This window comes from Phocoena phocoena, chromosome 21 (assembly GCF_963924675.1).
Source record: "Phocoena phocoena chromosome 21, mPhoPho1.1, whole genome shotgun sequence".
Lineage (NCBI taxonomy): Eukaryota > Metazoa > Chordata > Mammalia > Artiodactyla > Phocoenidae > Phocoena > Phocoena phocoena.
In genome coordinates this window covers 5547091-5563224 of record NC_089239.1, presented here as the reverse complement: position 1 = coordinate 5563224, position 16134 = coordinate 5547091, and the positions used below count along the sequence as shown (strand labels likewise).

At 39.5% G+C, this 16134-nt stretch overlaps 1 protein-coding gene across 1 annotated transcript in view; it reads right to left on the bottom strand.

The window, feature by feature from the left end:
* LOC136141916 (A disintegrin and metallopeptidase domain 3-like) overlaps nucleotides 1-7661 on the bottom strand; it is a 116732-nt gene extending 109071 nt beyond the window's left edge. Inside the window, 3 exon segments of the mRNA XM_065900072.1 lie at nucleotides 3199-3254; nucleotides 7031-7113; nucleotides 7604-7661. Coding sequence (XP_065756144.1) covers nucleotides 3199-3254; nucleotides 7031-7113; nucleotides 7604-7661 — 197 coding nt within the window.
* Nucleotides 7662-16134: the final 8473 nt, after the last annotated feature.

Genomic DNA, 16134 nt, shown 5'->3' with positions numbered 1-16134 from the left:
TGCTATTACATCAATGAAACAGGATTCGAAGACAACGTAAGACAACGTAAAAGCCCTCCATCGCTTAAGAGAAGAACTCCAATGCGAACACCAACAGTCCGCCTCCCCAGTCCCCGATTGGTGGCGATCCGCCCTCTATACCTGGCTAACACCAATCTTAGGCCCCTTAATTCTCATCTGTATCTTGCTCACGTTTGCTCCCTGTTTTCTTAGGTTCCTTCGCAGGAGCATGGAGGGAGTCTCTCGGGTGGCCACAAACCAAATGCTCCTCGGTCCTTACAACTTGCTTCCTACAGAACCCCTCACTGGTCTCCCCTAGGCCTCGGACCTCTGGTCGCCCGACTCCCCTTTCGACGCCCCCACTCAGCATGAAGTAGCCAGAGATCAGAACGCCGCCCCATTACACCAAAGATGTCGGGATATAAGGCCAACTGGCCCGAGGCAGGGGAACACAATCAGATTCACAGGTTGCATCAGACCGAAATTCTCCGGACCACCCAGTTCCAGAAATTGCCCTGGAGACATTCCGGACCACCCAGTTCCAGGAACTGACCTGGGGACTTTGAACCCAGCCCAGCCTTCCCGCCTTTCGAGGGGCGGGACTAACGGTCCCCCAGGATACCCGAAAAGACCACCAAATGAGGAATACCCTGCGCCCTCCCAGATTCACCACATCCCTTTCCCTTCTTCCCCTATAAAATCTTGCCCAACCCTCACCCGGGTGCGACTTCTCTGGCCCCTTTCTCTCAGACCAGTGAACCTCGCCCGGGAGCGCTCCCTAATAAAGCTCACTTGAAGCTTTCCTCTGTTTCGCGGTGCCGTTTGTTAAGATCCGACCTTAAATAAGTACCTGTTGCTCACACTTGTGGGTCATGTGCGGGTAGCCATGGCAGCTCTGCTAATTGTGGCCAGGCTTGCTCAGTGGTACAGGATTCAGCTGAATGTTGGCTGCTGTAGGGATAAATAGAGCACCGTGGCTGTGATCCACATGTCTTTAATCGTCCAGCAAGCTAAGCCCCAGCATATTCTCATGGGGATGACAGACAAGATGGAAAGCAGAAAAGCGTGACAGCTTTTTCAAGCCTGTGTTGGAATCAAGGCAGCCAACATCTCTCTGGCCAAAGTAAGTGACATAGCCCCAAACTGGGCTAGTAATTTGCCAGGCCCCCAAAGTAAAATGAAAATGCGGGGTCTCTCATTCAAAAGTTTTAAGAATCTCAGGATAGCATCAGAAGAGCATGAATCCAAGCACAGAGCCCTTCTAACCTTGGGCTCTTCACACCCATGAAGAATGAGTGTGAGGTAGTTGTTGAGCTGTATACACTCCACTTCTTGATGAGAGAACCTCAAAGTTATATGGCAAAGGGTGAAAATACAGGGAAAGGTAAAGAATTGGGGTCACTTTTGTGATTCACCATGTTAAGGTCCACCCTTACCTACCCTTCTGATCCACCGTAACAAATTGTATAATGGAATATACACTCTTGTTCCATTCATGTCTATTTGAAGGACGCATCAGAACATGATTTTTATTGATCTTTAGACATATGGATGAAAGACCCTAAAAATATGGCAGAAGAATATGTGGCAATATAATGGTAATCGGCACTGCGGAGTGAGACGATTGAAGACGTCTGGGTATGGGAATAACAGATTTCATTATTATGGCCATGTACCCTTTTTTTTTAATATGTAGGGGAAATGCTTATATGTGCATCATTCATGGTAAGAACTTAACTGTTTATACTAATCTCAGAATTTTCCTTTTTTATTTTTATTCATTCATGGAAAAAAACAATATAAAAAATAGCATGCTAATATAAACTACGGACTTTGGGTGATAATGAATGATGTGTCAATGCAGGATCATCAGCTACAGCAAATACATCACTCTGGTGGGGAATGTTGATAACGGAGGAAGCTATGCACGTGTGGGGTGTAAGGATATACGGGAAATCCCTGCGCCTTCCACTCACTTTTGTTGGGAACCTAAAACTGCTCTAAAAAATAAAGTATATTAAAATGATAAGAAATAATAATGAGAAAACTACGTGATAGGCAAACCCCATACAGGAAAATGAACTAGCTAATAACTATTTAGAGAAATCATTTAGGGAAATACAACCTGACATTAAGATGAGATACAACATTTTAGTATATCACGCATGCTTTTGGAAATCTAAACTGCTACGGTTTTTAGAAAGTAACTGGCAATATCTCTCAAAATCTTTACATGCTATAAAATGTGAGTAATAAAGAAGGCCTACCTTAGAGGTGGTTGTGAAAATTAATCAGTTACTACCTGCAAATTGCTTAGAAATACGCCTGGAATATGGTACGTGCTCAATAAATGTCAGTTGCTTTCATTATTACTATTTATTATTATTACTATTATCAGCACTCATCCTGCTTGATCCAGAAGCCCATTTATTAATATCAAGACTATGAAACAAAATTTCCCTGGAAATAACTTCATTACCCATCAATATTACATACTATGGGATCTCATCCATTAAAAATGAGTAAAAATTTATACATAGAGCAAGAAAATAAGTGCCATTATTAGATAAGACCTGACACTTGCAGAACACTATTTTCATTTGTGCAAGAAAACAAAACAAAACAAAAAAAACCCTTTTCTGGTAGGTTTCTATATGTTTTATTTCAGGTAAAGATGAAATTTAAAATAGAAAATCATGGAATGATACACACAGGATATTGATACTGGTTTCCTCACAGAGTGGAAGTAGAAACTGAAGAGATTAAAAATATATCCTATAGCAAAATGAGACAAAACTAGAGTGTAATATCAAATAAAATGCTTAAAAATCATATAATTGTGTAAAATGACATGAAACAAATAAAATTAATCATGGACAGATAAACTTATTCCCTTGATAGTTGCAATTGTAATTATACTTTAAGGAGTTACATAAAATGATTTTCATGTGTCTGATATACTTTAATACTTATATCATTAAATTACAGTTGGGTTTGAATATTAGATTTAAAAATCTAAAGATAAAGACTCGAAATTCTAGTCTGACATGAATCACCAAGAAGACTTAACATATTAAATAAATATAACATCTATGCTCTTGCATATTTAGGCTCTAAATTTAGGCTCCATTTAAGGTAGTCATTGTAAAAATGTAAGAAACTAAAAACAACTGTATGAAAAGAAGCATGGCCACTTACTGTTTTTCAAGGTGGAGAGTGTATGTTTTCCTGTCAATTTTGATGGCATAGGTGACCTACAGGAAAGTAGTCAGAGAGAATGTAATTATTAGATATTTCAAATCCTTAAAAGTCAGAAGCCCTAATTGTTAAAAATATATGTACTCTTTCATATAAGCATGTATTATATCATGAGTGTATCAAAATTATATATATATAATTATAGTTACAGTTATCTTTCTTCAATCTTGGAATGTGTGACAGAATTAATCATAATCAAACTTACATAAAATCTAGGAGTCTAAATCTATTTCAAAAGTAAGAGCATAAGTCATTAGCATTTAACTATCATAATCAAATTTTTAACTTCAAATGGTTACATTTAGAAATGCTGAGTAACCTTTGAAGGAACTTGAATTTTATTATCTTTTCCTACTTTGCAATTTCTAGAGCAAATAAATGGAAAATTAAACAATACAAAGCAAGTCCCCTTTTAAGAGGAAACTAAAATTAAACTAAAATCTGATGTTCACCTAAAGACACCATTAAGAAAGTTAAAAGGCAATTCCTAAACAATGATATTAGCAATTCACATCCAATTGGCCAATCCACATTTGTGTATGTCTTATTTCTAACAGTACATCTTTTCCTTCTCCTTTTCGTTTTCTTTAGTCTATCTCACCAAAAGTTCTGTTTTATATTCTTCTCAGAAATCAACTTTTGACATTGTGAATCCAGGCTACTTCAGCTTACTTTTGTCTTTCATTAATTCTACTTCTTAATTTAAGCAGCATCTTTAAGAATTTTAAGGTTATAATTATTTTTCTAATTTTAAATTGCTGACCATTTTTTGTCACTTGTTTAATTATTTGTGGTTATAAATTATGCTCCTATACCATCTTCAGAGCGGAATTCAAAGTTTTCTTTGTAATTTCTTCATTCTCGTTCATTGTTTATTATTTAATATCCATTGTGACTTATTTAATATCCATTGTGACTTATGATTCCTCCTTCAACCCATGAATCACGTAGAAGTATACTTTTAAATGTCCAAATACATTTTTCAGTCATTCTGTTAAGTTTTAACCTAATTCTATTGTTGCCAGATGATGAGTTCTGTACTATCCATATTTGCATTTATTTATTTATTTTCCTTGCTGTGGTCAATTCTGTTGAATGACACTGTATGTTCTTGAAAAGTATGAGAACTAGTCTCGAGAAGCATTATTTACAACGGAGATAGAGCATTAAGTGCAGCTTGATTAGAAAAGCTCTTATCTATTTCTGGGGATACCGACAAGTCTGGGTGTTTCTGACTCTTGGCTGAAGAGGGCAGTAAGATTTATAATGCACTGTGTAGGGTTCAAAACTCCCCTGGCCAAGGTTAGCTTCCGTTGTGTTTCCCTAACTAGTTTGACAAGACTGGCTTGGCTACTTAAAAAGTCACTGAAAGCTTTGCAAGGAGCTCTCCCAAAGCCAAACTTCCTCCCATAAATCTTGTGATTTCAAGCCAGAGACTCAGCGTGTTCCGGGAGCACAGAGGCTGGGTTCGCGGAGAGCTAGCTCATTGCGGATGCTTCCCGGATTCCTGACATTTGCCTGAATTCTCTTTGTCTTGCTGCACCAGAGGTTTTATCATTTACTAAAAGCCTCACGTGTGATATCCCTAGACTCTAGCAAGTCTTAACATAGAACAGAAAGGGGAAAACAATACACAAACTTCATTGGGTTCACTTTATCCATCAATAAAGTTTCTTTTTGTTGTTCAAATTTTCTTTCTCTTTATGAAGAATTTTATGGTCAATCATAAAATTGAGAAAAACATTTTAAGATCTCTCTATGGAAATGGATTTGAAAATGTCTCCCTGTCGTGCTATCAGTTTTCATTTGATATATGCTGAGGACATTTTATTAAATTCATACAAACTTAGAATTTTTATGTTACCTAGGAACTGAATATTTTATTATTATGTAACGATGCTTATCTCATAATGGTGTGTGTGTGTGTGTATGCATGCGCACACGTGTGTGTACCAAATACTTTTTCCTGCTATCATGGATCCTCATGTTTTCTTTTGGTAGCATCTTCCCAGTGTACGTTATACTCTCCTAAACATTTCAGCATCTCCAGATATTCATTTTGGGGGTGTGATAGCTTTTATAAATACATAATCACTGGTGCTTCTTGGTACCACAGAGTGAGCCAGTCAGAAGTAGACCACTCTATAAAACCTGCTCCAGTGTCTAGTACAGTTTTTCAGCTGCCATTGGAGGACATTCCTCTCCGATCTGGCCACCGAGGTTCTAATCAATGGATTCTTCTCCCATCCCTGTGTGTGTTTACATCAACACTTCTTCCTTCTTGAAAACGAAGTGTCCTATCCAAAGCTACTAATTCTTATTAAAAAAGAAGTCAAAACCAGAAAGAAACTGACAACTAACAAAATGATTCAAATAGTCAATATACAGAAAGACATCTTTTGTTAAGGTTTAACCAAAAAATACCTGTTAAAAGTGAAGCATTCACTAGGATGTACACAAGAGCAAAGATGAGAAGACTGAAGAGACCTGGAGAGGCCTCAGGAAGATAGGCGTCACGATTTCTGTTAATGGGAGTCAAATATAATGCAACTTTTCCGGTAGACATTTTTCAATGCTTATCAAAATTTTTTATAGTGGTTTGCCTGTTGATCCTATTGACTATTCAGGAAGGTTTATGAAACTACCTGCATGTATAAAATTTGAAATACTATATGATGTTACACATAAGTTACCATGAAGTTAGGAAAAATAATGACAGGGCTGGATTTATTATCATAAAAATAAATCCTAACTCTACACATAAATGAAAAACCCAATTACAAATCTCATAAATGATCATTAAAAGTATATGTGCATGTGTGTATGTATGTCTCTAAAACTTCATTCCCTTCAAACTTACTGCCTTTAGAAAGTGAGGCAGCCATTCACTTTCTTAACGTCTCTGTACTGTCTAGATTTAATTTTACAATGTACATGCTTTACTATTCTAAGCAGATCAGAAATAACATTACTTTTACTTTTTACAAAGCTTTATATATGCCTATGTATGTAAATACAGGCATGAAGATACGTTTTATATACTGCCATTTTAAAACCATGCTACAAGCTAAAGATTAGTATGGCCTCACTTACATAGAATGTATTTTAAATGTAGAAATTATTTTTACTTATTTATTTATTTTTTAGAAGGTTTTTTTTTTTAAATTAATTAATTAATTAATTAATTAATTTATTTTTGGCTGTGTTGGCTTTTCGTTTCTGTGCGAGGGCTTTCTCTAATTGCGGCAAGTGGGAGCCACTCCTCATCGCGGTGCGCGGGCCTCTCACTATCGCGGCCTCTCCCGTTGCGGAGCACAGGCTCCAGACGCGCAGGCTCAGCAATTGTGACTCACGGGGCCCGCTGCTCTGCAGCATGTGGGATCCTCCCAGACCAGGGCTCGAACCCGTGTCCTCTGCATTGGCAGGCGGATTCCCAACCACTGCGCCACCAGGGAACCCCCAAAAAGTATTTTTAAACGTACATCTTTTCTAGAAAACAGTCTACAGTGGACTGTAGACGCCATTTTGTGGGATAGGAATTCGGGGCATTTCTTTTCTCTGAGTCTGTGTTTTAAAATTGTTTCGTAACGTTCATATATTACTTGGGAGAATGAAAACAAAACACTTGCTCTCCCTCAGACAAAACCAAAACGTCTCTTGAACACTGTCATTAGGACACAAAATTTCATGAAGGGGTATGCATGAATTGATTTGGGTCTTGCAGTCCAGTAAAAATAACATACTCATACCTTTTAAGTGATTTCTTAATTACATGCGTTTCTGAAACACCGCCGTCATTGGTGTTTGTCCCAGTCTTCTGTGGCACTGTAATTTGTATAAGTGATGTTTCAGTGTCTGCAGTAAGGAAAACAGGTGTCCTCTCCTATCATATCACTCGTGGATCTTCCAAGCCCGAGCGCACGCACGCGCACACACACACAATCATACTGCGCAGGATTCCAGGAAGAGGTTCCTCTAGAAGCGGGAGTGTTACTACCCCACCACCGTCCAGAGACCCTCGGAGCTGGCTGACCTCAGCCCTGGGTAGGTGAAGAAGGGCTGCTCCCAGGACCCCATCCAGGCTCCCTCCTCCCCCCACCTCCCTGGAAGACAGGCGCCCCCTCCTGCGGCGCAGGGTCCCGGAGTGAGGGACAACTATCTCAGTCCTGCTCAGAGCCCTCCGACCAGCGGGCCCGCCAGGGGCCTGAAACTGGGCGGGCTCGGACCCGACCCCGGACTCTCCCCAGCCTGGCCTGAGCTTCTGCAGCAAGGAGGGCGACGTCCCCCGCGCCAAGGGACCCTGCGACGACGGGCCACCCTCCTATCCAGCAGGGTCCTCACTTACGATGGCCCGCGGAGGTCAGCCGACCCAGCCCTGAGAGGAGCAGCAAGAGAAACAGCATTGCGTGGCCAGCCGGCGTCTCCACAGCGATGGCGGTTGACTGGAAACTGCAGCTAGCGCGCGAGGCCCTGCGCTCTAGGTCCCGTCGGGCAGGGGCGGGAGCGGAGGGGCGGGGAGGGAGGGCAGAGAGGGCGAAGGGGCGGGGCTGGGAGGGAGGGCAGAGCAGAGGGGCGGGGCGGGAGGGGCGGGGCTGGGAGGGAGGGCGGGGCGGGGCGGGGCGGGGCGGGGCGGGACTGGAAGCCTGGAGCAGAGGGGCTGGGAGGGAGCTGAGGGGCTAGGCTGGAGACTAAATCCCGAGGTGCCAGGGATACAGAGACTTATTTTCCATAATGCTTATGATTGCAACAGATGACTACAAAGTACTTAAGAAAAACATCCCTGGAATGTAAAGCTGGCAAGAGTCGCACTTAATTTTCAAAAAGATTTACACCTTCAAGAGACAGAGAAAGGATTAACAATTACATGTTTTTAAAGGAAGTTGTCTAAGAAAAGGGAGTGTCTGTGTGCCTGTGCCTGTGTGTGTGTGTGTGTGTATGTGTGTGTGAGAGAGAGAGAGAGAGAGAGAGAGAAAGAAGAGTCCTTTTTCATTTTCATTTCTGGTACCAGAGAAAATTAATGTTTTATTTTATAAATTTGTGTTTACCCTTATAATAGATATAGAAAAGACAGGTTTGTTGACTACTTTATATGAAGGTTACTGAAATTGTTAATGACTAGACAACTGAAATTATAGTGGCAACACATTTACAAGGAGCAGATTTGTACAGGAGTTGGGAGATAATAAGTTTGGTTGAAGATATGTTGAATTTCAGGCATTTGTGGACTATCAGGTATTCAACAGGTTGTTGGAAATAAAAGTCTGGATCCCTAGAATTTGAACTGAATACATAACTTTGCAAATGACATCATACTATACGTAGAATACTACGTAGCCTTCCAGCCCAGTCAGACAACTCCAATCCTTCCCCGCCCCTCCGCACCCGCCCCGCCCCTCCGCTCCGCCTTCTCTCCCAGCCCCGCCCCCCCTCTGCTCTGCCCTCACTCCCAGCCCCTCCCCTCCGCCCTCCGTGCCCTCCCTCCCCGCCCCTCCGCTCCCGCCTCTCCCCGACGGGACCTAGAGCGCAGGGCCCCGCGCGCTCGCTGCACGGATTCCAGTCAACCGCCATCGCAGTGGCGAGGCTGGCCGGCCACGCAATGCTGTTTCTCTTGCTGCTCCTCTCAGAGCTGGGCTGGCTAACCTCCGCGGGCCATCGTAAGTGAGGACCCTGCTGGATAGGAGGGTGGCCCGTCGTCACAGAGTCCCTTGGCGCGGGGGACGTCGCCCTCCTTGCTGCAGAAGCCCAGGCCGGGCTGGGGAGAGTCCGGGGTCGGGTCCGAGCCCGCCCAGTTTCAGGCCCCTGGCGGGCCCGCTGGTCGGAGGGCTCTGAGCAGGACTGAGATAGTTGTCCCTCACTCCGGGACCCTGCGCCGCAGGAGGGGGCGCCTGTCTTCCAGGGAGGTGGGGGGAGGAGGGAGCCTGGATGGGGTCCTGGGAGCAGCCCTTCTTCACCTACCCAGGGCTGAGGTCAGCCAGCTCCGAGGGTCTCTGGACGGTGGTGGGGTAGTAACACTCCCGCTTCTAGAGGAGCCTTTTCCTGGAACCCTGCGCAGTGTGATTGTGTGTGTGTGTGTGTGTGTGTATGTCTGTGTGTGTGTGCGCGTGCGTGCGCTCGGGCTTGGAAGATCCACGAGTGATGTGATAGGAGAGGACAAATAAGAGAAGGATAAGGATGCTGCCGTGCGCTGGGGAAGGCTCACGCCTGTTTTCCTTACTGCAGACACTGAAACATCACTTCTACAAATTACAGTGCCACAGAAAACTAGGACAAACACCAATGACGGCGATGTTTCAGAAACGCATGTAATTAAGAAACCACTTAAAACGTATGAGTATTTTATTTTTACTGGACTGCGTGAGGGAAGGGATAGTTCATTATATTTACCCGTATTTTAAACCCTTCTGTTTGTCCCAGTTCCTTAAGACTACCTAAGCCTTTTTGTGATGTATTACCTTTGTTTCTTGGAGTTTCTTTTTGCCATTATCTTAGAGTATGTGTGCCGTAGACTAAATCTGTTAGTTTTCCTCTGTCGGAGAAAGTCTCTTTTTCCTTAATTTTTAAAGGATAAATTTGCCAAATGTAGAATTTATGTTGGAAAGTAATGTTCTTGTCAACATTTGAGAATTGCTCTTGTATTTCCTTTGAGACTTCATGACTTTCAGATGAGAAATGTACTGTCATTCAAACTGGTGTTCTTCTACAGGTTATATGACATTACTGTCTGGTTTCTTTGAAGATATTTTTATTGTTTTCAGTTTAGTCATGATCTTTCTTGTTGCAAGTGACTTTGGACCCATTCTATTTTCGGTTTGATCAGTTTCCAGAATCTAAATGTTTATGTCCTTCATCAATTTTGTGAGGATTTCTGTTGACTGTTCTCTGAATTTATGTATATATATATATATATATATAATTTTTTTAATTTAAGGTGGTAAAAATATTTAATATGAGTTCTACTCTCTTAACAAATTTTAAGCATAAATTACATCACTGTTGACATCAGTATGTTTTACAGAAGGTCCTGGAGCTTATTATTCATCTTGCTTAACTGAAACTTTATGCCCATTAAATAGTACCTCTTCATTTCCCCCTGGTCAAGCCCCTGGCAAACACCATTCCACTTTTGGGTGGTATGCATTTGACGTTTAAATACTTCATAGAAATGGAGTCATGCGGTATTTGTCTTTCTGTGATGGGTCTGTTTCACTTATCATAATGTCCACAAGGTGAATCATGTTGTCACGTATTGCATAACTTACATCTTTTTTAAGGCTATCTAGTATTCCATAGAATACATATACACCACATTTCCTTATCCACTCTGCTGTGGATGTGGCCACTTAGGGTTTATTCACATCTTGGCTATTGTGGATAGTGCTGCAGTAAGCATAGCAGTGCCAATATCTCCTGCAGCTCCTGTGTCAGTTCTTTGGGGTAACTGCCCAGAAGTGACATTGCTGGATCACAGGGAGTTCTGTTTTTCATTTTTACTATATTCTATAGCAACCATTTCATATGCTCTTCCCAGTGACAGAGTACAACAGTTCCAGTTTCCCACACCCTCAACAGCACTCTTTGTCATTTGTTCACACGATAATAGCCATCCTAACAGTCGTGAGGTGATATCTCACAAAAATAACATTTTGGGGTTACTTTGCATATTTCTGGTAACTAGTGATCTCCCTGTTGGCCACTTGGATGTCTTCTTTGTTTGTGTCTTATCTAATTTCTTTCATCAATACCTTGTAGTTTTCAGAGTACAAGTTTCCCACCTCCTTGGTTAAATTTGTTTGTAGGTATTTTGTGTGTGTGTGATCTTGTAAATGGCTTTGTTTTCTTAATTTCCCTTTCCTTACAAATAGTTCTCTGTAAGTAGAGAAATGCTACTCATTATTGAATGTTGATTATATATTCTGTAATATTATGGAACTTGTCGTTAGATCTAAAACTTTGAGGGTTTTTGTGGAGTCTTTAGGTTTTGCTATCTATGAGATCATGTCATCTGCAAACAAAGACAGTTTTACTTCTTTCCTTCCAATTTGGATGCCTTTTTATTTTTTTCTCTTTCCTTGTCTACTTGCTCTAGGTATAACTTCCCATCCTAGATTGAACAGAATCGGTGAGGTGGGCGTCCTTGCCTTGTTCCTGATCTTAGAGGAAAAGTTTTCAGGGTTCACTGTTGAATATGTTGTTAGCTGTGGACTTCTCATATATGGCCTTTATTAGGTTGTGCTGATTTCATTCTATTCCTAGTTTGCTGAGAGTTTTTCTTTTGATAGATGCTGAAATTTGTCAAATTCTTTCTCTGCATATATTGAGATGATCGTGTGATTTTGACTCTTTGTCCTGTTAATGTGTTTTATCACATTGATTTTTGAATGTTGAACCATTCTTGCATTGCAAGAATAATTTAACTTGGTCGTGGTGTATGACCATTTTAAGGTGCTAGATTACACTGGATTTGGTTTACTAGTATTTTGTTGAACACTTTTCCATCTGTATTCATGAGGGATGTTAGCTCGTACTGTTCTTTCCATGTGGCTTTTGTATCAGAGTAATGCTGGCTGCATAAAATGACTTTGAAAGTGTTCCCCCCTCTTTTACTCTTTGGAAGCATTTGAGAATGCTTGTGTTAGTTCTTACTTATATGTTCTATAGAATTCCCAGTAAAGCCATTTGGTATTGGGCTTCTCCCTATTAGGAGGTTTGTGATTACCGATTCAGTCTCCATACTAGTTATACGTCGGTTCGGATTTTCTATTTTTTCATGAGTCACTCTTCTTAGGTTTCATGTCGCTAAGAATTTATCCATCCTCTATGGTATCTGGTTGTTGGCATATAATGTTCATATTATTTTCTTTTGAACCTTCTTATTTTTGTGGCATGAGCTTTCATTTTTCTGATTTTATTTTTGAAACTTCTCTTTTTTTCTTAATCTAGATAGAGGTTTGTCAATTTTATTTATCATTTCAAAAGACCAACTCTTAGTTTTATGATATTTTCTATTGTTTTTCCACTTATTATCATTTTATTCCTGGTCTATTCTTTGTTATGTTCCTTTTGCTACTTTGAGCTTTCTTTGTTCTTCTTTTAGTTCTTTGAGGTGTGAAGTTAGTTTATTAATTTGAGGTCTTTTTGATGTATTTGTTTGTAGCTATACATTTACCTCTTTCCTCCACTTTCACTGGATGCGATAAATTTTGGTATGTTGTGTTTTGTGTTTCATTTGTCTCAAGCTATTTTAAATTTCCTTTTTGATTCTTTTCTTTGATTCATTGTTGATCAAAAGTATGTTGTTAATTTCCACATAGCTGTGGATTTTTTACTTATCCTTCTGCTATTCCTTTCTAGTTTCATTCCAAAACGTGTTCAGAAAGGACACCTTGTATGATTTAAATCTTCTTAAATTTCTTAAGAGTTGCTTTGTGACCAAACATATAATCTATTGTGGGGAAAACTTGTGTACACTTGAGAAGAATGTATATTCTGCTGCTTTTGAGGGGAATGTTCTGTATGTAGCTGCTGGGTAGATTTTGGCTATAATGTTATTTAAGTCCTCTTTTTTATTTCTTACTCATCTCCTGTCTGCTTCCTCTACCCATTACTGAAAGTGTGGTATTGAAGTCCCCTTCTCTTATTGTATTGCTATCTGTATCTGTCCTCAGATTCTGTCAGTGTTTGCTGTGGGTATATTTAGATTCTCTAATGCTGAGGGTGTATATATTTATAATGGTTATCTTTCCCTGGTGGACTAGCCCTTTAATCATTATAAAATGTCCATCTTTGACTCCTGTGACTGTCTTGACTTTATGTCTATTCTGTCTGATGTAAATATAGCTAGACCTGTGCCCGACACACAGTAGGCCAAACTATACCGAAACGTCGGAGTTTAGAGCAGAGAAAGGTTTATTGCAGGGCCATGTAAGGAGACAGGTGGCTCCTGCCCTAAAAAGCCTGAATTTCCCAAATTCTATATATTTCTATATATAGAATATATTTGTATATATATACCAAATATTTAGAAACGTACCAAATTTTTTGCAGATTTCAGGCTGGTGGGTATGTTTCATGTTTATATAGGCCCAGGAACAACTGAAGTTACTCAGTAATTCCTCAGTACCTTTCAAATAGAAAGCCATGTTGGCTGTAACTAATTTAGAAGGTCTGTCTACTTCCCAAGCAACCCCGTTTCCTTGCACTGACATTCACTTGTGCCAAGAAGATTAATCGAGACAGAGCATCATAGAATATGAGGAATTTGAGAAAATATAGGATGGGAAAGAATGAGGGAGAGGACACACATAGGATACTGCCCATTTTACACATAATTAATATCACTCATGTGTTTCTAAAATTAGAATTAAGGCACTTGAGCAGCTTTTCCATTTTTTTTTGTTTTTCTTTTTTTTTTTTTGTAGAGCAGAGCTTGATTAGGTTTTTTTTTTAATGAGGTATAATTAACATATGACATTATATTAGTTTCATGTTTACAGCATAATGCTTTGATATTTGTATATATTGCAAAATGATCACCACAATGAGTCTAATTAATATTTGTCACCGTACATAGTTAATAAAAATTTGGTTTTCCCCTGATGAGGACTTTCAAGATCTACTCTTTTAGCAAGTTTCAAATATGTAATTCGTTATTTTTAACTATAGTCACCATGCTGTACATTATATCCCCATGACTTGGTTTTTTTTACAACTGGAAGTTTGTACCTTTTGACCCTCTTATCCATTTTGCTCACCGCCCCCTCATCCCATTTTTCTGGCAACCACCAATCTGTCCTCTGTATCTATGAGGGTGTTTTTTTTGTAGATTCCTCATATAAGTGGGATCATACTTTGTCTTTGTCTGTCTGACTTACTTCACTTTCATACTGCTTTTCTCTTTACTGTAACAACAATACAAGCCACAATTTGCTTAGTGAATACTTAGGAAAATGAGAATGCAGAAGCAAGGGTAAAGAAGTGGGTCTCGTTTCTTCATTGTAAAGGAAATCATTTTTGTTTCCCGTTTGTGTAGCCAGAGACAAAATAATGATATAAAATTTCAATCAACACCTCTACTTCCCAAGTTAGTTAATCTTATGTATGAACAAGTCAGCAGCGACCAGGTAATTCAGGGTAGTCTTCTGCATGACTCATCAATCATTCAACTGTTATAAACTGACTTAATTGAATGATATCTGGCATGTCTTCCTGTGCTCTTACTTAAGACATCTTGGACAAATCTGAATAGTTGCAAGAACTTGACCTGACTTTGGGAAGAGATGCTAGAGTAAGGTACCACTGATCATAAAGAACAAAGTCTGCTCGTGACAGCCTAAATTTTGGAGCAACAGTAAATGGTTTCAGGGCTGCAAGGGCAAGAAATGATGTAGAGCTGAAACACAGAAGGGTGGTAATGTACTGGATGATTATAAACTAGGCCATTGTCTCCATCACCCAAAGCCTTTACGGTTGATATCGTCTCTTCTTGTGCATGTCCATTCTCTCCAAGATGACTGCTCTGCTTACACATGGCCCGGAGTACCTAGTTCAACTCTTTCTAGTTTCATTTTCAAGTAAAAATCCCAGTAATCTGCCAAAACCAGTGCCTGTTAGTTCATTTTCTGAAGAGACAGAAGGAAATAACTGTGCAAGTGTATCTCATTTCAGCCAGTGTTCTGTCTGGATTTATAATCCTGAGTTAGGTTTTCAAGCCTGATGTTATCATCTGTGGCCAAAGAATTGTAGCCATTTAGTAGGAACCTTTACACCATGACATTCCTCTTCAACAGGAGCTGTGTATAGGAGCCAAAGTATAAATGGAGACTGTATAAATACCATAAAGTGTAACCAAGCATAGCTAATAGAGAGGCCTCATTAAGGACCTCATTAACAGAAGTGGAATAATAACTATTCATGTAGGTATTTGATAGAAAGCATATAACTGAAGTTATGATAATTTAAGAATTTACGTGTAAATTATCTGTTGAAATTGGAGAAGCACTATCATAGATATTTCAGTATTCCATCTGGTCTTCCATGTAGACAAAATAGAGAAAAGTAATAGATGGATTTTTAGTTTGAAATTTTAAAAATGCTTAACATATTCAAAATTTAGTCTAACCTTCGGGAAAAACAAACGCTAGAATATATGATCCCTGAGTGGCATATAGGAAGCAAAGTGGATATTGGTACATATTAACTGAGTCATTAGGACAAATCTAGCTTCATTACTTTTCTTGACTTTAAGATTACAGTGTTTCCTAACCTTAAAAACAGTTGTTACTTTTAAACAGGTCTCTATCAGAAGACAGCAGTAGGAACAGTAACAGCAACCAGTTTTAGAGTTAAAGTAAAAGAATCAAACTATTGCCAAAATGATATAATTCATTAAATACTTAAAACAATATTTTTAACAGTACCTCAGTATAAGGAAGATATTATTCCCATATTTCATCATTTTGACATCTATTTGTTGCTATCCTATACTAAAACAAAGACTAAAGCAAAGCATTTGATGTGAATTTTATTTTATACTTATCTAGAAACATTTAATGTTAACTCACATTAGCCACAGATTTATTAACCAACATCTTTGTAAAAAGAAATGACTTTAAAGGGATTTTTAAATATTTTCTTAAAATATTTATGTGCAATCATGCATTTGATTGGTAGATTTAACGTTCTAAACAAGAGGTTTACACAAGTTTTCTCCCAACACCTGTGTTTATTCCTCACTGCCTCCCCGGTTATTGTTCTCCTTATTTTATTTCTTTTAAACTTTTTCATTTTGTACTGGAGTATAGCCGATGAACAACGTTGTGATAGTTTCAGGTGCACAAAAAAGCAACTCAGCCGCACGTATTCATGTATCCATTCTCC